Source organism: Mobula birostris, chromosome 6 (assembly GCF_030028105.1).
Source record: "Mobula birostris isolate sMobBir1 chromosome 6, sMobBir1.hap1, whole genome shotgun sequence".
Classification (NCBI taxonomy): Eukaryota; Metazoa; Chordata; class Chondrichthyes; order Myliobatiformes; family Myliobatidae; genus Mobula; species Mobula birostris.
Window position 1 is genome coordinate 125087493 of NC_092375.1, and position 25150 is coordinate 125112642.

General features: G+C 37.9%; 1 protein-coding gene across 15 annotated transcripts in view; it reads right to left on the reverse strand.

Moving 5' to 3' along the window:
- Positions 1 to 9966: 9966 nt before the first annotated feature.
- Positions 9967 to 25150, reverse strand: part of ikzf2 (IKAROS family zinc finger 2) — a 152322-nt gene continuing 137138 nt past the window's right edge. For 13 of the 15 annotated variants that reach the window (XM_072261226.1, XM_072261221.1, XM_072261223.1 and 10 more), the window contains 3 exons: positions 22164 to 22298; positions 15262 to 15393; positions 9967 to 12997 (listed from right to left, as the gene is read on the reverse strand). In XM_072261226.1, the coding sequence (XP_072117327.1) occupies positions 12267 to 12997; positions 15262 to 15393; positions 22164 to 22298 (998 nt within the window). In that variant the 3' untranslated portion in view covers positions 9967 to 12266. The remainder of the gene's footprint in view (positions 12998 to 15261; positions 15394 to 22163; positions 22299 to 25150) is intronic. The other 2 variants (XM_072261220.1, XM_072261232.1) reach the window with 2 other exon arrangements.

Consider the following 25150-nt stretch of genomic DNA (forward strand, 5'->3'; position numbering starts at 1 on the left):
CCAGATTTAGCACCTCATCCAATTATAGTGATTTGATGCAGGGTCATTTTCCTCCATCTCTTTCTGCTTCTCCTGGCTTCTGAGTTTGTTCTTCTAGCAGAGATTCTGGTGGCTACCATTGGTGTCTGATGATTCCATAAATGTACAGCACATAGATATTCACCACAACTAGGACACTTTATTGTTTGAGCTTTACAGGAAATCATCTAATTAGTGATAACTTTCAACCCTTAACTTGAGAACCCCATGCAAAACTCCTCAGTTCTTGTGGCAATACCTGAAACGTATTTTGGCATGGGCTGACGTAGTAAGATCCAATGACCACCTCAAAGAAGTGAAATTCGAACCACCAACCCTTGACATAAAAGATTATTTGTGCTAAGCATGCCACTATTAACATGGCAGACACTACCACTAAGGTGAAACTTTACTGGGTCAGTCAAGAAAGAATCAGATACCAGGTATCCTGCAGCAAGTGACTGATTTCTTGACTCTCCAAAAGGTTTTCCATCATTTACAATGCATAAGCCAGAAATATAATATAATACTCCTTCCCCTGCCCCACCTTCTTATTCTGGCTTCTTCCCCCTTCATTTCCAATCCTGATGAAGGGACTTGGTCTGAGACATTGACTGCTTCCTCCCCTCCACAGATGCTGTCTGACCTGTTGAGTTCCTCCAACATTTTGTGTGTGTGTTGCAATGCAGTGAAATATTCTTCACTTATCTGAATGAGTACAGTTTCAGCAACACTTGGGAAAATTGGCAGCATTATAAACAAAGCCTCCTTCTTATTTGCCATCCAATCCTGTATCTTAATATTCACTGCTCCTGCAAATGTGCACCATGGCTATAGTGTGTAATATCTTAAAAGGCCACTGAAATTATATGTCACAGTTTCTCAAAAGCACACCATATAGAATTTGGTTTGCAATAGTAATGCCATCACTGTGTCAAAATTCTAATACTCCATGCTTATGACCTAGGCAACATGAGGCTTTCTCCAGCCTGCAGAATGCAATGAATCAAGGAGGTGGCTTACCACTATCTCTCAAGAGCAATAGAAATGGATAATTAACATTGATCATGTACTTACCCCATAATTAGAAACATAATTACTTAAAACAGACATGAGAACAGTTTTCTTCAATCAAAGTTTCGAAATAATTAGAATAATAATTTCCATTAAATCTGTCTAACCTATTTTATAATATGTCACAAAGTGTTTCAATAGGAGACAAAAGACAAAGTTTGTCATGAAAGAAAACTATTCAAAACTTGATTCCACAGATAGGCTTTATAATGGCAGCAATGACACTAAATATGAAGAAGAGTTCTAGAGCACATATGGTTGAACATTAGGGGATTCATTAAAAATGTGGATGATAAGTCTGTTGAGTTAAGCTGAATATAAAAGAGGCAAGAAAATTTTGCCACATTTCTTACTCTGTAATTTTGTACGTACAACACAAAACATATAAGATGGCTGAAACCAATGGGACTGCCCTCATCTTAATAACACGCACTTTGTGAGATAAACATTTACACTTCATGTTTCATTTTATTGCTTTTTTTAAATAGGCTATCTAACTGTAGAAGTACGAATAATGACTCTTCAATTGACATTATGACAGAACTAACACTTGTTGGCACCAGCTTTATCTCAGTGTCAATTCTCTTACCTTATGGTGAGAGATTATAGTTCGGGTCCCCACTCTGGAGACGAAGCACGAAATTTAGACTGGTCCTTCAGTGCTGCTCTGAAGGGGTGTTGGTTTTCAACTGAGTTTCTAACAGAAGTCTTGTCTGCTCCCTTGACAGATTCCATTGACAGCATCAAAAGAGCAGGAGAATTCCCCTGGTTTTCAAATTAATACATCCCTCGGGTAACGCCATCTTAAGTTTAATATTTCACTATACTCTTTAGCACTTTGCAGTGTTTTAATTAACTGCTTTGTTTCCCTACAAAATGAGGAAATGCCAAAAGTGATTTGTGATATGCTGAGCACACAAAAAGCACTGAATAGATGCATTTTTTTCAGATAGTACAATGCACAATTAATGCAATAGTCACTTTCTTTTCTTGTTTTATGACTGGCAATGAATTAATGAAAGTTTTATTGGTGTTTACATTGAAGAGGAGCTAAAAACTCCTGGTAGCTCTTTGAGTCATTGGGGCAAAATGCAGGAACTGAAGCAAGGCAACTCAGTGATACATAATATCTGGTTTGGTAGTTTTTGAAATGAGTAACAGACAGCCACTATTGTAGCAAGGGGAATGGAACCTCATGCCACAGTGAGACATATGAAAGTCTGCTCTGTGCTAGTACTAGAACAATTTAAAATACAAATATAGATTTTGCCGTGGTTCTTATGGCATCTCTTATTTTCATTTCTTTCTCTGATTCACCATCACACCCAGAGTTAAGTGATTAATTGAGAAACTATGTCAAGATTTGATTGAATAGACAGATAAAGGAAAATGTGGTATAGGAATAGGGTGAATACACTTAATTGTGACTACTTGCTGATCTTAAAAAGAAAAAAACACTTAGATGGGTCGGTTGAACTGGGCGTCTCATTTCCACATTTTGCCTCATACATTTTAAAACGGCAGTTGATTTAATGTATGTTTTTTATGAGAAGAATTAATCAAGCATTTTCTCAGGAAGTCTATCTTAAAGGAGCATTTATGTGAGAAAATGTCCTTTGTTTTGGTTAAAGCATTCGTGACAACAAATGTACAATTCCATCAACTGCAAATGGTTACAATGCAAAAAACAGGATACATAATGTTCTTACACTCAAAAACTATTTTTTTCAGATATCATACCTGTTAATCTTGTAACAGTGTGGCATTCTCACTTATGAATTAGAAGATTAAATTCCTCTGCAGAGAAACGGGGATTTTAGTTTACTGGACCCTGTGGATTTTGAATCATTGTAAGACGAAAGGCATTCAGTCTATCATAACTGTGCTTTCTAGATCAATCTCTGCTCACTCTCCACAATGCTACAAGTAATTTTCAATCAAAGGTCCATCTGTGTCTCTTTTGTAATTCCCGAATGACTAGTTTTCTTCTTCACTTAGTGACAGTGGACTGCAGATCACAATTTCTTCATAGTTTATCTCACATTTCCCATGCTCTTTGTCCATCATTTTTTAATTGATGTCCTTTTGTCCTTCAACCATCAAGTTTCTCTTGATCTAAATAGTTCAGGAACTTCATGAAATTTACTCTCAAACTTGTTTGCTCCGAAGGGAATGATGTGGTGAGCAGGACTGGTTTGACATAAAATCAGGCAATGCTGGTTCCCTGAGAAGATACCTCCAACATTTTGATCTTTCTGGACTGCAGTACTATACCTAGGCACTGGACTTATGCTTGATTGATGATGGAAGTAGCAGATTAAATTTCATTTACAGGTTAGAAATTAGCAGTTAGATTGCGAGGCCCAAGGAAATCTGTTAGTTACTTCATCTCAGCCAGTTCCTTGTGTTACCTTTGATTTGTTTCCACAGTTGCTCTACCTCCAAGGTTGCTGAAGAGATCAATATGATAGACATTGAAAGATAAAGATTAGAAACAAGAGAAAATCTGCAGATGCTGGAAATTCGAGCAACGCACACAAAATGCTGGAGGAGCTCAGCAGCCCAGGCAGCATCTATGGAAAAAAGTACCTTTTTCCATAGATGCTGCCTGACCTGCTGAGTTCCTCCAGCATTTTGTGTGTGTTGCTAAGATAAAGATTAGTGTTATTTTTCACATGTACATAGAAACATACAGTGAAATGCATCAAATCAAATCAGCCAAGATTGTACTGGGCAGCATGTAAGTGTCGCCACACTTCCGGCACCTACATAGCACGCCCATAACTTGCTTACCCTAATAGTATGTGTTTGGAATGTGGGAGGAAACCAGAGCACCCGGAGGAAATCACACAGTCATAGGGAGAATGTACAAACCCCTTACAGGTTTTTAATATTTCCTTACAACATAGAAGGCCATTTAGCTAATTGGACCTTTGCCTTGTTACAGAGCGACCTTTTCCATTCTCATTTTACTTGTAACTTATTATCCCAATATTCTAGTAACTCATTCCCTATTCAACCTCCCACCTACACATCAGGAACAATATGCAGTGACTAATTAACCTATTAACTTACACTGGAGCATGTGAAGAAAATCCAAATGGTCACATTATCCACAGAGAAAATATGCAAATTCCATTCTGGGAGCACTAGAGATCTAGACTGAACCTAGATCAGTGAAGAGACAAGACAACTACTCCACTAGCTGCAACAGTGTGTCACCCTCCAACTGTCAATTTGAGTTTTTGTGGGATATACAATTGAAGTCAGAAGTTTATGTACACTTAGGTTGAAGTCATTAAAACTCATTGTTTAACCACTCCACAGATTTCAGATTAGCAAACTATAGTTTTGGCAAGAAGTTGAGGACATCTATTTTGTACATGACACGAGTAATTTTTCCAACAATTGTTTACAGACAGATTATTTCACTTTTAATTGACTATATCACAATTTCAGTGGGTCAGACGCTTACAAAATCAAAAGAGATTAGCCAAGACCTCAGAAAAATAAATTGTGGACCTCTACACATCTGGTTCATCCTTGGGAGCAATTTTCAAATGCCTTAAGGTACCACGTTCATCTGTATAAACAATAGTACGTGCCATGGGACCACGTAGCTGTCATATTGCTCAGGAAGGAGACACATTCTGTCACCTAGAGATGAACGTACTTTGGCGCGAAGAGTACAAATCAATCCTAGAACAACAGCAAAGGACCTTGTGAAGATGCTGGAGGAAACAAGTAGACAAGTATCTATATCCACAGTAAAACGAGTCCTATATCAACATAACTTGAAAGGCTGCTCAGCAAGGAAGAAGCCACTGCTCCAAAACCGCCATAAAAAAGCCAGACTACAGTTTGCAAGTGCACATGGGGACAAAGATCTTACTTTTTAGAGAAATGTCCTCTGGTCTAATGAAACAAAAATTGAACTGTTTGGCTATAATGACCGTCGTTATGCATCCTAACTGTGAAGCATGGGGGTGGCAGCATCATGTTGTGGGGGTGCTTTGCTGCTGGAGGGACTGGTGCACTTCACAAAATAGATGGCATCATGAGGAAGGAAAATTATGTGGATATACTGAAGCAACATCTCAGGACATCAGCCAGGAAGTTAAAGCTCGGTCGCAAATGGGTCTTCCAAATGGACAATGACCCCAAACGTACCTCCAAAGTTGTGGCAAAATTGCTTAAGGACAACAAAGTCAAGGTATTGGAGTGGCCATCACAAAGCCCTGACCTCAATCCGATAGAAAATTTGTGGGCTAAACTGAAAAAGCACGTGCGAGCAAGGAGGCCTACAAACCTGACTCAGTTACATCAGTTCTGTCTGGAGGAATGAAGCAAAATTCCAGCAACTTATTGTGAGAAGCTTGTGGAAGGCTACCCAAGTTAATCAATTTAAAGGAAATGCTACCAAATACTAACGAAGTGTATGTAAACTTCTAACCCACTGGGAATGTGATGAAAGAAATAGAAGCTGAAATAAATCATTCTATTTTTATTCTGACATTTCACATTCTTAAAATAGTGATCCTAACTGACCTAGGGCAGGGTATGTTTTCTAGGATTAAATGTCGGGAATTGTGGAAAAACTGAGTTTAAATGTATTTCGCTAAGGTGTATGTAAACTTCTGATTTCAACTGTAGATCCAAAGATCCTTGCAAATCCAGGAATTTGATTCCAGGATTTTTGTGACCTTCATCTATGAACATCCTTTTCCAAAGTTGGCAAAGGCTCTGGTGAAATTCATACTAAAACTCTTTGAGTGGTTTCCTGAGATGTGGAAAATATTTTCTAAAGTATCAAAATGGACTTCTGTTGTCAGTGCTGGCTACGGAGTGGTGCTGTGCAGTGTGGGAAGGTTGGTGGAGAACATCTGTCTTCTAGAGATTCAGTGTGAGGTCTAATTTCTTGTCACTTTGTTGAAGAGATCAACGCTGTTTCTTGGATAGTTGCTTTAGGGAGAAGGTAAATGTGTATCATTCTTCCTGTGAGGTTGGGGGAGGAAGTACACTCAGTCTATGGAATTATCCAGATTCAGACACTCTCCATGATAACTTCACTTATCACACCATTGAGACCCTGATTCCCAAGAGTATCAGGGTTGGGTGTCAACTTCAGGAAGGGAAGTAAGACTTCTGGATCCCTTGTGAAGAACACAGCTACAAAGGAGACCAGAGCCCTAAACTGAAGGTTCAGAATCTGACAAATTACCTCCCACCCCACCAAGAACTGAACATAAATGGTTAAGAGTCCAGATGCAGAGTCTCGACTTGAAACCTTAATATTCCTCAGCCTCCATAGATATTGCATGTCCCAGCAGCTTGTTTTTGCTCCAGATTCCAGCATCTGCCCTCTCGTTTCTCCATAATTGATCTTGTGCCTGCTCTAGGCTCCATCTCGCACTACAATTCATTTCCATAGCTGTTCCCTGACCTGATGAGTTCGTCCAGTATTTTGTGTGTGTATCTCAGACTATTGGAAGATTCGCCTGTCAAGTAAGAGGCTCCCAAGCTGCAAAATCATCAGAGCTAAAGCACTCACATTCTGCAGTTACAACTTCACAGTATACATAGAGTTTACACATCTGTATACCTCATTCAAAACCTGCATCTCTGTTAACCAAATCCCAACCCCCTCACACTCACCCACCTAGTAAACAGCAATACTATTACACACTTCCAGATAGAATTGAGATGTACTGCTAGAAGCTTCAATTTTCAGATAACATTGCTCTTATTAGAAATAAAAAATACCATAGAATGATTCTAAGAGCAGAAAAATGGTATCCTGGTCAATATTTATACCTGAACCAACATATCACAACAGATTGTCAGCTTATCACCTAATTACTGTTCACAGAAACATACCATAGACAAAAATTACCTATTATATCAGTGCACATTACAGTGGATTCCAGTTAATTGGGCCATCAGTTAATCAGGACAGCCACTTATTTGGGACAAATCTTAAAGAACAAAAACTAATTGAGAAAATAGCCAGATTTCCTTCATTTATTTGGAACACTATACTGCTTAATTGGGGCAGAAGACTTGGCAACAGTTTTGAACGAGCATCAGACATGTGAATTTTTTGGCCGTTGAGACACTACACCATGCTTAGAGTGAACTGCTTTTAAATAGCATCAGTTGCGTGTGCTTCTGTTTGAAAAGCAATGATTTTTATCACTGATAGCTGGTGAGAAATAAGCAGTAAGACAACTTAGAACTGTTTTGCTCACTGCAGTTTCAAGAATTCAGGCTTGGAAATGCCAGAAATGGCTGGGAGTGAAAATGAAGTAATTTCACTACTTCAACAAGTTAAGACTATGAAGAATTTGAAGGAATCGACAATCATCTTGAATGTTACAATGTAAATGAAGATTTGAAGGATGCAGCCGTTGAAAATTGTATGACGGCAGTCCATTATCTACAGGTACTATATTAGATGACTGTGCTGATTTTGTTCATTTACTGTCAATCACAAGAACACCAACAGGGTGCACTCAGCTCTCACCTGTGGCTCCAAGGCATGCTAAACCAGGTGAGGCTAGCTGGCGTGCTTTATGCCCCAGTGAGATAGGGACATGCCTGTCCTAGCATGAGATATCAGCTCTGGCAGACTGGGTGGATGAGATCTACAGTGACGTTCAACGGCCAGGGGCATGGTTGTGCAATGCTCTGTGGAGAGGTAGGGCATGACAAGGCACAGAAGCCATGGTCATCCACTGGAACCAAGGCAGACCCCAGCTGTGATGACTACTTGTACTACTGGGCGCGGACTTCCAAGGTCGAGAAAGTGGAATTGTCCTAGTGCAATGGTTTTTCCACTTGAAACACTCTTCTGCACAGGTTTCCTGTCATCATCGGATACAGCACATAACCACCAAACCAACTATTAGGAACTAATACACAGTTTTATAGTACTGTACTCGCATTGATAGTGTTCTAACTTGTTCTGTATTTCATTTAAATACATAATTTGTTAATCAGTTAAACAGTAGTTTGTTTCTTTTTATAACTTCTTAACTATTTCCATGAAAGTAATTGGGGCAGCTGCTTAACTGGGCCAAATTATACTGGTCCCAATTAATCAGAATCCACTGTACTTAAAAGTATCACTTGGTTGTGGAATGTACCATATAAAATTTCTTTTACTAATGCATTGAAATATTATCAATTACATTTTAAGAGGCTCAGAGAAGACACCAGAAACAGCAGAGTCTGGAGCAGCAAACAATCTACTGGAGAAAATTAGTGGTCATTCAGCATTCTATAGGAGGAAAGCAATTGTCATTGTTTGGTGTCAATCCTTTTCATCAGGACTGAGAGTAAAGGGACCAGATGGGCAGTATAGATAGGAGAAGGGGAGTGGCAAGAAAGGATTCCAAGGTAATTGGTAGCTTGAGGAAGGGTGTCAGATGAAGGGCGGCTAGCACCAGGTAGGGTATGGAGCTGGGAGATGCAGCAGATGTATAACATTACAGCACAGTACAGGCCCTTTGGCCCACAATGCTGTGCGGAACCTTTAACCTACTCCAAGATCAATCTAACACTTTCCTCTCCCACAGCCCTCTATTTTTCTTTATATTTTTGTGCCAATATAAGAGTCTCAAAAGTTTCTCTAACATGTACGTTCTGCGCTCTTACCACCCTTTCTGTAAAAATGTGTTTTTTCTGTTTCTCCTCTTCCCCCAACTCTTTATTCCGATCCTCTTCTCCTCCCATCTTTATCTTCCACCCACTGCCCCCCAGATCCCCATCATCCATCTTTATCCCCTTCCCCAGCTTTCCAACCAATTCTCCACCACTACCCCTATATCTCTTTTCTCCTCTCATGGCTCCCATTCTCACCTCCTTTATTTATCAGAATTTAGTACTGGTGTTGCTGTTTATCTCCCTCCAGCAGCCATCTTCCATCTCCACACTGCCCTCCCCCACCTTGCTCCATCTGTTGCTGCCCAACCTTGCTGAGTTTCTATTACATTTTGCATGTGTTGCTGACGATCTCCAGCATCTGCAAAATCTCGTGTTTATGATTTGCTCCATCTATTGTTTTTTTTTATTTTTCCTCTCTCTTTTCATCTGCTTCTATCTATCAAACCATCCAGTCTTCCAACTCCACCCTCTCTCACTGCCATACCTGATACTACTTGCCTGTTACCTTACAGCTCTCTTCAGTCCATCAATCACATCAGAAACTTTCTCGCTACTCCCCTTCTCCTCTCTATGCTGCTGTCTTGCCTCTCAACTCTCAGTCGCGTTGCATGGTTTTGACCTGAAATGTCGACAAATTCTTGTCTCCTACAAATACTGCTCGACCCAGAGTTCCTCCAGCAGATTGTCTGTTGCTTTAGTCTCATATATCCCATTTATATTGAGCTGCTTCTTTCTCTAAAAAATATGATAGCTTCTGCTGGACATTTGTTTCTATTACGATATGAGGGAAGCTCATGGAATAACAACAGAAAGAAAATGACATCATATACTTTGTCAGATCTTGTGTTCGAGTAGCAATTTCCTACATCAGCTTACTAACTTTCCCATAGTTCTCAGAAGCAAACAGTGATAATTTCAGTGCTTGACTAAGATGAGAGGTTAGATTGGGGTAACCGCCAATAGCAAGCCTTGGGGTGCACTCCCAAGTTCAAAACCAATTTACAACAAAATATTTTTTGTTCTTGTGTCCTTATACCTCTTCAATTATACATATTGTTATATCCAGATCTAATTGACTTCAAGTAATTTGTGCACTGGCAAGGAATCAAGCTCCAGAGAGAAGGAAGAAAATCAGCAAATGCAAGTATGTTGTATTTTTTAATACATTTATCTTAGATTCAAACATTTAGTTTGCTTTGCAACCTTACTGTTACTCAAATAAATACGACGAAGAAATGCAAGTTTTCAAATTATCCAAACACAGTTTATAAACTGTTGTCAAAAACAATAATATCAGGGCAACAGAAGGGTAATTAGCTTTCAAACCAGTTTTGTTAATCAATTAGATCAAGGCCATCACAGTTCTTAATTCTTTCCAACTTCCTTTGTTATGTAGCCTTAAATATCCTAGCTCAAATATCTTTTAATTTTAGCCTGAACGTATTCAATTGATTTCTGGTCTCAAGAACTCTGTAGGAAATAGGGTTCCAGGTATGCATTTGTTGTACTGCAATTTAATTGAAAGTAAATTATTTTAAAATAAATTTAGCATGGCAAGAAAACGAATGCACTTTTTATTGTTGTGTGTTAATTTTTTTTAGGATCCACAAATACAAGAATTGTTAATTTCATACATGTAAAAATCTCATCAAAATTAATCTTTCCAATGAAGTAATGGGACTGAGTGAAACGCCACACAGAATTCATTCCTGAGGTTCCCTAAATTTATTTCAGTATTTTCGCACTCAAACAGTACAAACCTTACAGTAGTTTTCCCTAAAAAAATATTAACAAAGATTCTGCGTTTTTTTGTTTTTGTTTTAAACAAGCCATGTTATTTAGGTCACAGTAACAAGGGTTTTCAATACAGTCTTAAGAATCAGTTAATGGTTTTCAAAAAACATTTTACATAAACTATTTCCTAAATTGAGAAAATACATTATACAGTTCAAGGAAAAAAAAGTATTGCACTTGCAAACTGCATTCATTTGTATAGTATAACCCGGTTCAAGTTTGGAGAGTCTGCTGTGGACTCTTGTGATCCTTACACCACTGAATGACAAGAAATTGAGAGGGAAAATTTTTAGAATTAAATTTGGGCTATGATCAGCTGCTGCCATTACTTGACATCAGAATAGTTTTATTTTAAATTTTAATTAAAACATTTAAAAAGATTTAAAACATATACTGTACTATTATTGTCAATGCTGAAACTTCCTAAATAATTGCATAAAAGTTTACTGTTTCAGTCTTCTTACAAAGGTATGTTATAAGGAAAATGTACATCCAGAGTTTTACACTTAAAAACCCAGTATATGTTGCCACCATTAAACAAACCAAGGAGGAGGTTCCAGTTATCCAATTCCAGTAGCAAATGCACTACAAAGCTAATGTACCTTTTATTCTTCAAGCATTTTCATGTATAAAACTACACTTTAGTACAAAAATATGTAAACAGCTTATACCTAATGCTTCAGCAACAAAAAAGCCAGAGGATTTAGGACAGGGACACGTCCCAGATTAGAAAATGCTACATGAAACAGGAAGTGAGTCTGGTTAAGAACTGACAGTGCTTCACAATCAGTTATATGATCACAGTTTCAGAGTCTTAATACATCCTTCCCCTTGTTGCTATATATTCATTAACAACAGTCTCCAGTACTTTATGAAAATTTCCAGTAAGTGCATAGTTTGGGTCCTAATTTTGTTCCCCCCTTCAACAAGCAATCTAATTGTGAGAGGTAATCTTTATTCAAGGAGCAAGTGCCACAAAACAGGTTGTCATTCTTGACATCTGACTATATCATTCATCTCTAGCTTGTAAAATGCAGGTATATTTAAGATGGAAATCATCAAAAATAAGAAGCAACAACATAAGTTTAACACTGACCAGTAAGTAAATGTACTTTATCCAACCGTTCTTTTCCTATCCAAATTTATGTTGTTCCTTTTCAATTAAGTTGGTCATCATTGCAAGATAGATAAAAAAAAAAAAAATCACAAGTGCTTGGTTCTCTTCTTTTGCATTGATTTGAGTTTCTGAAACAGCCAATAAAATTAATTCTGGAAGGTGAGGAAGTATTAATCTTCCGTTCGTAATCTATTTAGCAATTAAGGAGGTGCTGTACTGTTTAAGATATAGTTCACCCTTGACCCGCCATCATTTTTTAAAAATTTCATCACTGAAATTCTACATATGAGTCAATCACTAACTTGTCACAGTTGCACCTACACAAAGACTGAGATGAATGATACATCGTTTTGAAGATGACATGACTGACAACTTACTTTTCATAAACTAAGGGCTAATTTTAATTCCCACAATGTCATATATAAATGAAAAGCGTATTACTGTAAATGAGTGGAATATACTCACTACAGTATATTCTTGGTCCATGGATAGTTAAAAACAAGGCAAACTGTCTGTCACCAGGCCACTTCTGCCTTTCAGTTATGTCAATGTGGGATTTCAAAAATCAGTTCTTCATCACTGTCCTAGCACTCAAGGCCTAGTGGAATGTGTGTTCTCCACGAACAATGTGCGATGAAAATTCATAGCGATCCTGGCTTCTGTAGCCGCAGATGTTGCACTCAAATGGGTCCCTGAAACCATGGCAGCCCATGTGAATGGTGTACATGACATGGTCTAGAAACAGCACACGGCAGTGCTCACACTTGAAAGCCCTAATCTGCTCACCCTCTTCACTGAAGACCCTGTATATCTCTTTAGAGGTATGAGACAAAACTTTTGTAGTTTCCAGAGCCTTTGTTTCCTCTTTTGTGTAGGCTGGACTTTGTTTGCTCTGAGAAGTTAAGGCTGGGACTCCAGGGTATTGCTGAGCACTTCGATCATCATGGCTGCTTTCTGTATCAGTAGAGTCTAGACAACTGTTACTAGGAGACATTCCTCTTTCCATTGTTGGATGCTTTGCTCTAATAAGAGAGATTGGGCCATCCACTACATTTTCGTGGCTTTCTGCTATTTCCCTGCTGCTTGGCCTTTCGAGCCTTGTTGGATGGTATACCTGAGAATAGACTGAATTCATAACTGGAACTGCTTCTGCTATTGAGCTGGGTTGATGCTGCATTAGAGGTCTGAGGGACTCAGCCCCAAGATATGTAATTGCATTATTGATAGCTTGATCCATCATGTGCGAATGCATGTACTCTGCTTCCTTCTCATAGTTCAAGCTCATATTAAAATTGATGTCTGGATAACTCAAGCGCATGAACTTTTCACCTAGAAGAAAACAATGCAGGTAAGTATCTTTCACATATAACTTAAATGTAATTCTCAGAAATATTTATAACTGATTTGAAACAGGGTTGAATCATAATTATAAAGGAAAATGTTCAACTCTACGCCCAAAATCTTAAATCACAAGCTACCCTTCCTGATACTTCATACATGACTAACATGGATAAGCACAACTCTAATGCGATATTTAAGTTAGCTGATGACACCACTGTCAAAGGCTGAATCAAAGGTGGTGATGAATCAGCATATAGGAACGAGATTGAAAATCTGGCTGAGTGATGCCATAATAACAACCTTTTACTCAATGTCAGCAAGACTGAGGAGTTGACTTCAGAAGGAGGAACCCAAAGGTCCATGAGTCAGTCCTCATTGGGTGATCGGAAGTGGGGAGAGTCAACAACCTTAAATTCCTCAGTATTATCATTTCTGAGGACCTGTCCTGTGCCCAGCACACAAGTGCAATTATGAAGAAAGCACAGCAGCACATCTACTTCCTTAGGAGTTTGTGAAGATTCAGCATGACATCTATAACTTTGACTAGGTTCTACAGCTGAGTGGTGGAGAGTAAATTGACTGTTTACATCACAACCTAGTATGGAAACACCAATGCTCTTGAATGGAAAATCCTCCAAAAAAATAGTGGATTTAGTCCAGTCCATCATGGATAAAGCCCTCCCCTCCATTGAAGACATCTACACAGACCGTTGTTGCAGGAAAGCAGCGATCATTATCAGAGACCCCCACCACCCAGGACATGTTTTCTTCTCATTTCTGCCATCAGGAAGGTGGTACAGAAGCCTCAGAACTCATACCAGGTTCAGGAACAGTTATCACCCCTCAACCGTCAGGCTCCTGAACCAGAGGGAATAACTTCACTTGTTCCATCACTGAACTGTTCCCACAAGCTATGGACTCACTTTCAAGGACTATTCATCTCATGTTTTCTATATTTACTGCTTATTTATTTATTATTATTATTATTTCTTTTTGTATTTGCACAGTGTGTTGTCTTTTGCACACTGGCTGTTTGTCCTGTTGGTGCAGCCTTTCATTGATTCTATACTTATTGAGTATGCTCACAGGAAAATGAATCTCAATGTATATGGTGACATACAGGTGTACTTTGATAATACATTTTTTTGAATGTTAAACTTTGATCTAGATGGAAGCCCAAATTTAATAGGACCCAAAACCAGGTATAACCTGTGCAATGTAAGCTAACCATGACAGAGCAGAGTGGCTTTGGGTTAAGCCGCAGGCCTTAACAACGTAATTTCACCAACCAAAACCGACAGAACAACTTGCTGGTATAGGTCTGGCCAATCTATCCACAAATAAGTTAGGAGAGGAGGGCTATATCCAGTGGAACTTTTATCTAGAGTAGCGTAAAAATGCAGTAAGTTATGAATGAAATTATGGCGCTGTCGAGGAGTTGAGAGAAACAGTACTCCTGGGCCCTTTTCTGCCACTCTGCCATTCACAGGCAACAGTTCAATCACTGGGACAATAAAAAAGAATAAAGCTCATCTGTCATTTTTAAAATAATATACTGGACATTAATATTTCCAGATTAGTAAGTGGCTTACTCCCTGTTTTTTTTAATATAGCTACTTTGGAACTACAATAATAACTGGAATATATAAAATGGCCACATAATAGATGCAAAACATACATGCTTCTGCACGTGTGTGTGAGATATGCTACTTGCACATGTGCACGGGTACATCAGTTGAAAAGGTAGGAAAATGTTAGTTAATTGTAATTCAATTTTCTGACTTTAATAATCAAGTCTCTGTAGGCCGAGGGAATCTACTCAGTATAATCTACTCAAGCTCCTTATTAACCTCAAATAACGTTCAGTTCATCCAACTCCTCACAGTTAGTACAGGAAAAGTGACCTTTAGGGAAGGAGCCAAATTGAGCACAGTTCCTTATCAACAGTCAAGCATGATAACTGTGCCCTAAATCCCACGTTACCTAGCTGTAAAATGGTGGTGAATCAGCTATTTCTTTGTAATAGTGTATAATGCTGACTACAGCAATCAAGTATAAATATTTGTTTAAATTCATGCATTCAACAGTCAAAACTGCCAAAACAATAGCAATTCACAGGAAACAGATATATTCTTTATTCCTTCTTCAAATTCCCTTTCACATGCCTTTCTTTTGGAATATGCCTATCTTTGAAAAGGCAGTATTAACAACAACGCAATTTCCTAATTACAAAGAAAGATAGCAAATCTCACCAACAAACTTTTGAGGTGTGGAGCTTTTGCGTTTTCCAACATTGCTTGCCAGCCTCTCAATGACTGCTGGCCTTTCAAACTGCATCAGAGGAATATGGTCTGCTGCTGGATCCTGCTCTTTGTAATCATCTACTGAATAAAGAAACATAGAATATTCAACAAGAGGACTCTATAAGACTTTTTATTTTCAAATATGGCACCCTAATATTTTGTGTTTAAATTGTTTAAAACAAAGGAATTCGAATATTAGAACTCTTACAAGAGCAATCATCAAGTGCATGTGCTCCTCAATAGTCAAAGAACAATTATTAAGAGTATAAGTAACGATTTCTGCTGGAATATTGAAAGTTATCAAACAGTCTGCACCTAAATTAGGATCTGAATATTTAGGGTAACACCAAATAACAACTTATGAACTTGTATCATGTAATTTGAAATACATATACCAGGAATGGGAAAAACAATGAAATAGATTGCTGCCCAACCACATCTAAAATTTTTGTGGATTTAACATTGTGTCAAACAATGACATAAATCCACCGTTGCAGACTTATTAATTTTTGTAAATCAATTCTTGCTTTATTCTATTATTTAGGTAAATATTTAAAGATAAATATCACAGAAAATAAAATTGAAAGAGTGCAGATAGAATTTACATGGTTGTTGCTAGACCCTGAGAATCTGAGATACAGGGAAAGTTCAAAATTCAAAGTAAATTTATTATCAAACTACGTGTGTGTGTGTATATATGTGTATATATATATCATAAGACATAGGAGCAGAATTAGGCCATTTGGCCCATCAAGTCTTCTCCGCCATTCAATTATGGCTGATCCTTTTTTCCCCTCCTCAGCCCCACTCCCCAGCCTTCTCCCTGTAACTTTTGATGTCATGTCTAATCAAGAATCTATCAAGCTTTGCCTTAAATACACCCAATGACTTGCCGTCCAGAGCTGCCTGTGGTAATAAATTCCACAAATTCACCAGCTTCTGGCTAAAGAAATTTCACCGCATCTCTGTTTTGAATGGACACTCCTCTATCCTGAGGCTGTGCCCTTTTGTCCTTGACTCCCCCACATGGGAAACAACCTTTCCACATTTACTCTGTCTAGGCCTTTCAACATTTGAAAGGTTTCAAAGAGATCCCCCCTCATCCTCCTAAATTCCAGCAAGTACTGGCCTAGAGCTATCAAATGTTCTTCGTATGATAACTCTTTCATTCCTGGAATCATCCTTGTGAATCACCTCTGAACCCTCTCCAATGCCAGCATATCTTTTCTTAGATGAGGAACCCAAAACTGTTCACAATTCTCAAGGTGATGCCTCATCACTGCCTTATAAAGCATCAGGATCACATCCCTGCTCTTGTATTCCAGACCTCTTGAAATGAAAGCTAATGTTGCATTTGCTTTCCTCACCACCAACTCTACCTGCAAGTTAACCTTTAGGTGTCCTGCACAAGGACTCCAAGTTCCTATGCAGCTCAGATTTTTGGATTTTCTACCTACTTGGAAGACAGTCTGCACTTTTATTTCTACTACCAAAGTGCATGACCATGCATTTTCCAATATTGTATTTCATTTGCCACTCTTAGTCAACTTGTTTCCTCAACATTATCTGCCCCTCCACCAATCTTTGTATCACCTGCAAACTTAGCAACAAAGCCACCTATTCCATCATCTAAATTATTGATATACAGCATAAAAAGAAATGGTCCCAACACCGACCCCTGTAGAACACCACTAGTCACTGGCAGTCAATGAGAAAAGGATCCTTCCATTCCCACTCGCTGTCTCCTACCAATCAGCCAATACTCTAATACTTGGACAATACTTGTATACAAGTTATCAGATACAACCAAGATTTGTTTTCTTGTGGGCATACTCAGTAAATCCAAGAACCATAACAGAATCAGTGAAAGATTACATCCAAAATGTCAGACAAACAACCGATGTGCAAAAGATGACAAACGATGCAAATGCAAAAGAGAAAAAACACAAAAAAGGGTTGGGGACACAAGATGAAGAGTCTTTCAAAGTGAGTCCATAGGTTGTGGGATATTTCAGTGATGGGTCGAGCGAAGTTTAGTGATGTTATCCCCATTGTTCAAGAGCTTGATGTTTGAGGGGTAATACTGCTCCTGAACCCAACAGAGTGAGTCCTGAGCCTCCTGTAGTTCCTTCCTGTTGGCAGCAGCAAGAAGAGAATGTGACCTGGAAGGTGGGACTCCCGATGATGGATGATGCTTTCCTGCAACAGTGCACCGTGAAGATGCTGCAAATGGAAGGGAGAGCTTTACCTGTGATGGATTGTGCCATATCCAATACTTATTGTGGGAATTTTCTGCTCAAGGGTGTTGGTGTTTCTATACCAGGCTGTGGTTCAACCAGTCAATATACTCCCCACCACACATCTAAAGAAATTTGTCTAAGTATTAGATGTCATGCCTAATTTTTGCAAACCTCCAAGGAGGTAGAGGAACTACCATGCTCTCTTCATAATTGTCCTTATGTGCTGGGCCCAGGACAGGTGCTTTGAAATGATAACACTGAAGAATTCAAAACTGCTGACCTTCCACACATTTGATCCCCCAGTGAGGACTGGCTCATGGACCTCAGGTTTCCACCTCTTGAAGCCAATGATCAGCTTCTTGGTCTTGCTTACAGTGGCATGCAAAAGTTTGAGCACCCCGGTCAAAATTTCTATTACTGTGAATAGCTAAGCGGGTAAAAGATGACCTGATTTCCAAAAGGCATAAAGTTAAAGACGACACCTTTCTTTAATATTTTAAGCAGATTACTTTTTTTCATTTCCATCTTTTACAGTTTCAAAATAACAAAAAAAAAGGCCCGAAGCAAATGTTTGGACACCCTGCAGGGTCAGTACTTAGTAACACCCACTTTGGCAAGTATCTCAGCTTGTAAACACTTTCTGCAGCCAGCTAAGAGCCTTTCAATTCTTGTTTGGGGGATTTTCGCCTATCCTTCCTTGCAAAAGGCTTCTAGGTCTGTGAGATTCTTGGGCCGTCTTGCATGCACTGCTTTTTTGAGGTCTATCCACAGATTTTCGATGATGTTTAGGTCGGGGGACTGTGAGGGCCATGGCAAAACCCTCAGCTTGAGCCTCTTGAGGTAGTCCATTGTGGATTTTGAGGTGTGTTTAGGATCATTATCCTGTTGTAGAAGCCATCCTCTTTTCATCTTCAGCTTTTTTACAGACGGTGTGATGTTTGCTTCCAGAATTTGCTGGTATTTAATTGAATTCATTCTTCCCTCTCCCAGTAAATGTTCCCCGTGCCACTGGCTACAACACAAGCCCAAAGCATGATCGATGTACCCCCGTGCTTAACAGTTGGAGAGGGGTTCTTTTCATGAAATTCTGCACCCTTTTTTCTCCAAACATACCTTTGCTCATTGTGGCCAAAAGGTTCTATTTTAACTTCATCAGTCCACAGGACGTGTTTCCAAAATGCATCAGGCTTGTTTAGATGTTCCTTTGCAAACTTCTGATGCTGAATTTTGTGTTGAGGATGCGGGAAAGGTTTTCTTCTGATGACTCTTCCATGAAGGTCATATTTTTGCACAGTACAACAGTGCACCACCACTCCAGAGTCTGCTAAATCTTCCTGAAGGTCTTTTGCAGTCAAACGGGGGTTTTGATTTGCCTTTCTAGCAATCCTACGAGCAGTTCTCTCGGAAAGTTTTCTTCGTCTTCCAGATCTCAACTTGACCTCCACCATTCCTGTTAACTGCCATTTCTTAATTACATTACAAACTGAGGAAACGGCTACCTGAAAACCCTTTGCTATCTTCTTATAGCTTTCTCCTGCTTTGTGGGCATCATTTATTTTAATTTTCAGAGTGCCTGGCAGCTGCTTAGAGGAGACCATGGCTGCTAGTTGTTGGGACAAGGTTTGAGGAGTCAGAATATTTATAAAGCTTTGAAATTTGTATCACCTGACCTTTCCTAACGATGACTGTGAACAAGCTATAGCCCTAACAAGCTAATTAAGGTCTGAGACCTTTGTAGAAGTTACCTGAGAGCTCAAGTCTCTTGGGATGCCCAAACTTTTGCATGGTGCTCCTTTCCTTTTTTTCACTCTAGAATTGTACAAAACAAAACTAATACCCTAATCTTGCTTAAAATGTTGAAAAGAATATTTCATCTTTAACTTTATGACTTTTGGCAATTAGTTCATCTTCTACTCACTTAACTATTCACAGTAACAGAAATTTTGACCAAGGGTACCCAAACTCTTGCATGCCACTGTACATTGAGTGAGAGGTTGTTGTTGAAGGTTAAATAGGTTAAAACTTTATTCCCAAGAGTGTAGGATAATGAGGGGAGATTTGACAGAGGTATATAAAATTATGAGGGGTATAGAAAGGCTAAATGCAAGCAGGGTTTTCCACAGATTGGGTTAAGGGTGAAAGGTGAAACGTTTAAAGAGAACATGAGGGGAATCTTCTTCATTCAGATGGTAATGAGAGCTGCCAGCATAAGCGATGGATGGGGGTTTGATTTCAACATTTAAGAGAAATTTGGATAAGTATGTGGATGGGAAGGATATAGAGGGCTATGGTCCGGGTGCAGATTCACGGGACCAGGCAGAATAATATTTCGGAATGGACTAGATGGGTCAAAGGTGCCTGCATCTGTGCTGTAGTGTTCACTTTTATCCTTGATATACAAATTTTCCAAATCTGAACTAGTAAATAATACTGTTAATCTTAGTACTACTAACATATAATGAAACAAAATTTTATTTGAGCAAAAATATTTGGACAGTGGCGTATAGTAAATGAACTTGTTTTAATATTAAGGAACTTATGAAATACATTTGCTATATTTACAGATTTGGATTTTTCTTGTTTTATGTCCAGGTTACGAGAAAACTAAAGAGTGTAATATTAGTTGCAGAAGTGTTCGACTTGCTACCTTAAAAAAATAGCAAAAAACATAAAGCTGAATGTTGAAGATGCTTCACTGATTTGAAGGATTTGTAAGAGAAGAATTTTACATATTTTATGCTTCACTGAACTGCGTTCTCATCCCACACTGTGTTTTTATTTTATTTTTCTACAAATTACTTCCAAGTCTGATCAGTGGTGTGGGCAAATTAATCTGAATTTATCTCACTGGTCCAAATCTAAACCTCTGAGTTAGGTGGTTTAAGTCAAACTAAAGGCGAATCAGGATCAGTGGACCTGTTCTGTAAATATGTATCCCCCAAATCTTGTTGAAAAGTTTTTTAATGGATGGCAAGCCTGGGCAATCTAACCAAGCATTAACCTGCCAATAATTCCTCAACTTTCTTTAATTAGTGCATTTAATTTTATTGATGCCTAGAATAATGAAAAAATATTCCCAACAATAATCTGTATAACTATTTTAGTTATACATTAGAAAGTGGGCCAGATCAGTGGGAAAAAATATTTAATGTTGCCTAATAAGGAGAGATGGAAAAAATCTGAATGTGTTATTTGCATTGCTGTCATGGCCCACAGATCGCACTCTTTCTTTTTCTTAGGAGGTATTACAATGTAATTTTTATTCCTCCCCCCAATAGTGGCACAAAGAATACGTAAAAGTATACTTATTAAATGGTGGGAGGAGCCAAACACAGAAAAACTTTTCATTTACTGTGTAAAGTTAAAATATCATTTATCTTGGGTATGAGAGAGGGGGAGACATTGGTACTGAATGTAATATAACCATTGTTAAGTGAGATAACCAGAGCAATTACAGGCCCTCATATTAGCATTCAAAATTGTTGGAAGTGTAACTCAGCATTGGTCTGTTTCATTATGGAAAATAAATCTCAAGCTATCATTTACAGAACTCTAAAAATGAAGAAAACCATAACTTTTTTCAATACTAATCTAATTGTTTTATACAAAATTATGTAAATGTTATAGTATGAAACCAGTTATGCTCCACATTATTGTCCTTCCACCACCCTCCATCTTATGGTGCTAGAATGACTTATATTCCTTTCTTTTTAATGCACATAATTTATTTATGTTAAAAAAGTTTGCATTTCTAATCGCTTAGTTCTACAATAATTTTAAGTATTTTGAATGAGAGACCAGAATTGATTTTTAAAATTATTTTTTCAAAATAAGTTTGATCAGTGTGTTAATATTTGGAAAACAGTAAAAATTATTTGTCCATGTCTAAACCTATCCAAGAATTTGTGGCCGTAAGATGATAACCAAATCTGATTGCAAAAAATACATTCTTAATTATAATTTAGTGAACCTGCAACTCATAAGAAATTTATAACCTGCTAACTTAAAATTTCTCATTACATTATATGGTGGGATAATAACTTTAATTGATATGATACTTCAAGTTTTCCATTTGTACATTTGACACAATGGAAAAAGAATCATTAATCTAAATTCTGCAAATACATACTTTTGACAGCTGGATTGAAGCCATTAGTTTAATAATTTGAATAAAAACACATTTAGCTCTTTTGTAAATTTATCTCTACTTCAGAAAGTGGTGTTCAGTAATCAGTTACTGAAATTGGTATTTCTTTTGGAAAAAATGTCTAAATAAACATTATTGTTAGAATGGAAATGGTTTGTCAGTAAGTACTACTAGGAAAATCTGAAATGATAATAGTCACTTCCTCGTATCAATATTCAATTGTAAAACTACATATCGTAGGAAAATATAGTATGTGAAGTAACTCTATGCCCACGTCTTTTAATTGTCGTAGTTTTGATAATAAACTAATTGCGTTGGTTGGCTACTCTTAAGTATTACAGAAAGCACAGTCAGTAATATCTAAACTATACATACTATCAAGATAGAGAGAAAACATAGAGCTTCAAGGTAAAATCATTGAAGAGTTACTACAAACTGGAATTCCTTCACGTCATGCCACCCACCCTGATGATTCATGGGCTGTGCAGCCTCCACGCCGCTGTTCTGCAGGTAATTGTGGCAGCGTTCTTTATGCTCCTCTAGTGAACTGCGCTGTTTGTAGCTTCTACCACAATAGTTGCACTTGTGTGGTTTGCCTACTGTGGAAGGAATTATATTCAAGTTACATCATTGTATCAATCAGTTTCTATAAACTTCAAAGGAATTTAAAGGGAAATTGTGTGCTATTAGAAGGGATTAGTAGGCAACATTTATTTATTAGCAATTTGTACTGTCATTTTAAGAAGGATTTATAATTAAAATATATATGTCTGTCATTAAACTTGCTTATGTTAACTGAGTATATTAAAACTGCTATTCATTGCTTGGAAACATTTTAAGACTAACATTCTAGGGAATTTCCAGTATTCCATCCATTTTCTCAGCAAAGGGCTTTGGTGATTACAGCATTTACCTGTGTTAGACTATATCCAACTTTATGAATGCTCCTACCGTATTTATACATGTTGGTTCTTCTACATTTTCTAGATTCAATTTTAAATTCTCACTTGATAAATATTCAATGCTTGAAGTATCAGTTTTTTACTATTATATTTTAAATAATATATTACATTATTTTCCATTTTTAATTATTGATGCTTTATATAAGGAGGGAAAGACATGAACAATTATTGTACATCCTGCATTAGCTCGGAAGGTTATCTTTTCAACGCAGGGTTAAATAGTAGAAATAAATACTTTAAATTTGGATAGTTTTTCCCCCACTAATGTTCGTAATTAAAACTTTCAAGCAACACAGACAAAATACTGGAGAAACTGTGCAGGCCAGGCAGCATCTATGGAAGAGAATATAGTCGACACTTCAGGCTGAGAACTTTCAGTAGGAGGCTCTTGGCCCGAAATGTCAACTGTACTCTTTTCCATCGATGCTGCCTGGCCTGCTGAGTTCTTCCAGCATTTTGTTTGTGTTACTTGGATTACTAGCATCTGCAGAATTTCTCGTTTGTAATTAAACTTTCAATATTGCTCTATATTTAGTATCTTGGTACTTTTAGTTAACAAAAATCTATCAGTATCACTATGCAGAATACGATAAATCTCTAAACATTTTTACTCCCTGTTCAATCTAAAAATAGAAAAAAACACATTTAACTTAAGACTTCTTATATGTATTTGCATAAAATCAGTCTAACACATTGAAAGTATCGAACTCACATTCATTATTATATCCCATCTCAAATGAAGAGTTAACATTTGCAAATGGTAACAGTCTGAGCTAACAAGCTCTAAATACCCACGCGGTGCTTTACAAATGCTACAGTGATCAGGAGGCTCCGGGTCAAGTAGTAAAAATTAAAAAACTATTTGCTTTTTCGAACTGCGCTGCAAATAATGTCAACTTCTAAAAAATATTTTTGCTCACAAAACAGAGCAGATTGTACATTTTACTTTCTTAGGAAGTTTGGCATATCATTGAAAATTCTAACAGTCTTCTACAGTGGTACTGTTGAAAGCACCTTGACTAATTGCATTATGGTCTGGTATGACAACGTGAACGCTAATCGCTACAGTTTAATGATATTATGAGCACTTTGCACCAGAATGTACTTTTTGTTCTGTTTTCTTGAAAATATTTCTTGTGAATGCTGCTAATACATGCCTGTGATACTGCTGCAAGAAAAGCTTTCATTTCACTGTGCATACATGCACTTGTGCATATGACAATAAACTCAACTTTGGCTTTTTTTCAGAATCAAAATTAGGCTTATTATCACTGATATCATCATGATTTGTTCTTACTTGGTGGCAACAGTACAATACATAAAAATATAAGTTGCAATAAGTTATAAGAAGAAATATATACAAATAAATAAATGGTGAAACATTAGAGCAAAGTAATGAAGTAGTGTGTATGGACCATTCAGAAATCCAATAGCATAGGGGAAGAAGCTGTTCCTAAAATGCTGAGTGGGAATCTTCAAGCTCCTGTTCCTCCCCTCAGGTTGAAGGAGCAACACCTCATATTTCATCTGGGTAGCCTCCAACCTGATAACATGAATATGGATTTCACTAACTTCTGGCAATTATCCCCCTCCCTCCTGCTTCAATTTCCCACTCTGCACCCTCTCTTCCTTGCCTCTTCTCTTCTCATCACCTGCTTATTACTTCTCTTGGTGCCCCTCTTCCTTTCTTCAATGGTCCACTCTCATCTTCTATCAGATTCCTTCTTTTTCAGCTCTTTACCTCCCAGATTCTTACTTCAACCCCTCCTCCACTGAATGTCTTCACTTAGCACCTTTGAACTTATACTCCTTCTCCTTGTCCCACCTTCTTAATCTGGACTCTTCCCCACTTCCTCTCCAGTTGTGATGAAGGGTCTTGGCCCAAAACATCAACTGCTTATTCATTTCCATTGATGCTGCCTGATCTGCTGAGCCCTTCCAGCATTTTGCAAGTGTTGCTCTGGATTTCCAGCATCTGCAGTTTCTCTTGTGTTTATGTACCGCCTCCTGATGCCAATAATGAGAAGAGGGCATGTTCTGGATGTGAGGTTCCTCAATGCTGGATGCCAGTTCCGAAAAAAGGCTAGGAAACATGAACATTATGAAAAAACTTCATAATGTGTTTACCTTAAGCTTACTGGATCTCTGTCAAGAAGCAAACATTCAAACCTAATTCAATAGAAAACTAACAGGAAGAGAATTTGTAACAAATAAAATGGATTTAATATGTAAGGAAACATTTTAAGTTATGATACAATGCTGTCTACAAGTAGGTACAAATATATACATATACAAACGTTTGTACTATGTATTGACTTTCTTTCAAATTGTAAGGAAAGTTCAAACTTATATGCCAGAAGTTAGATAGAGGACATGCCCTCTTCTTATAAAGGAGGTACAGGAACCTGAAGACTTACACTCAACCGGAACAATTTTTCCCTCTCTGCCATCAGATTTCTGAATGGTTCATGACCTCATGAACTCTACCT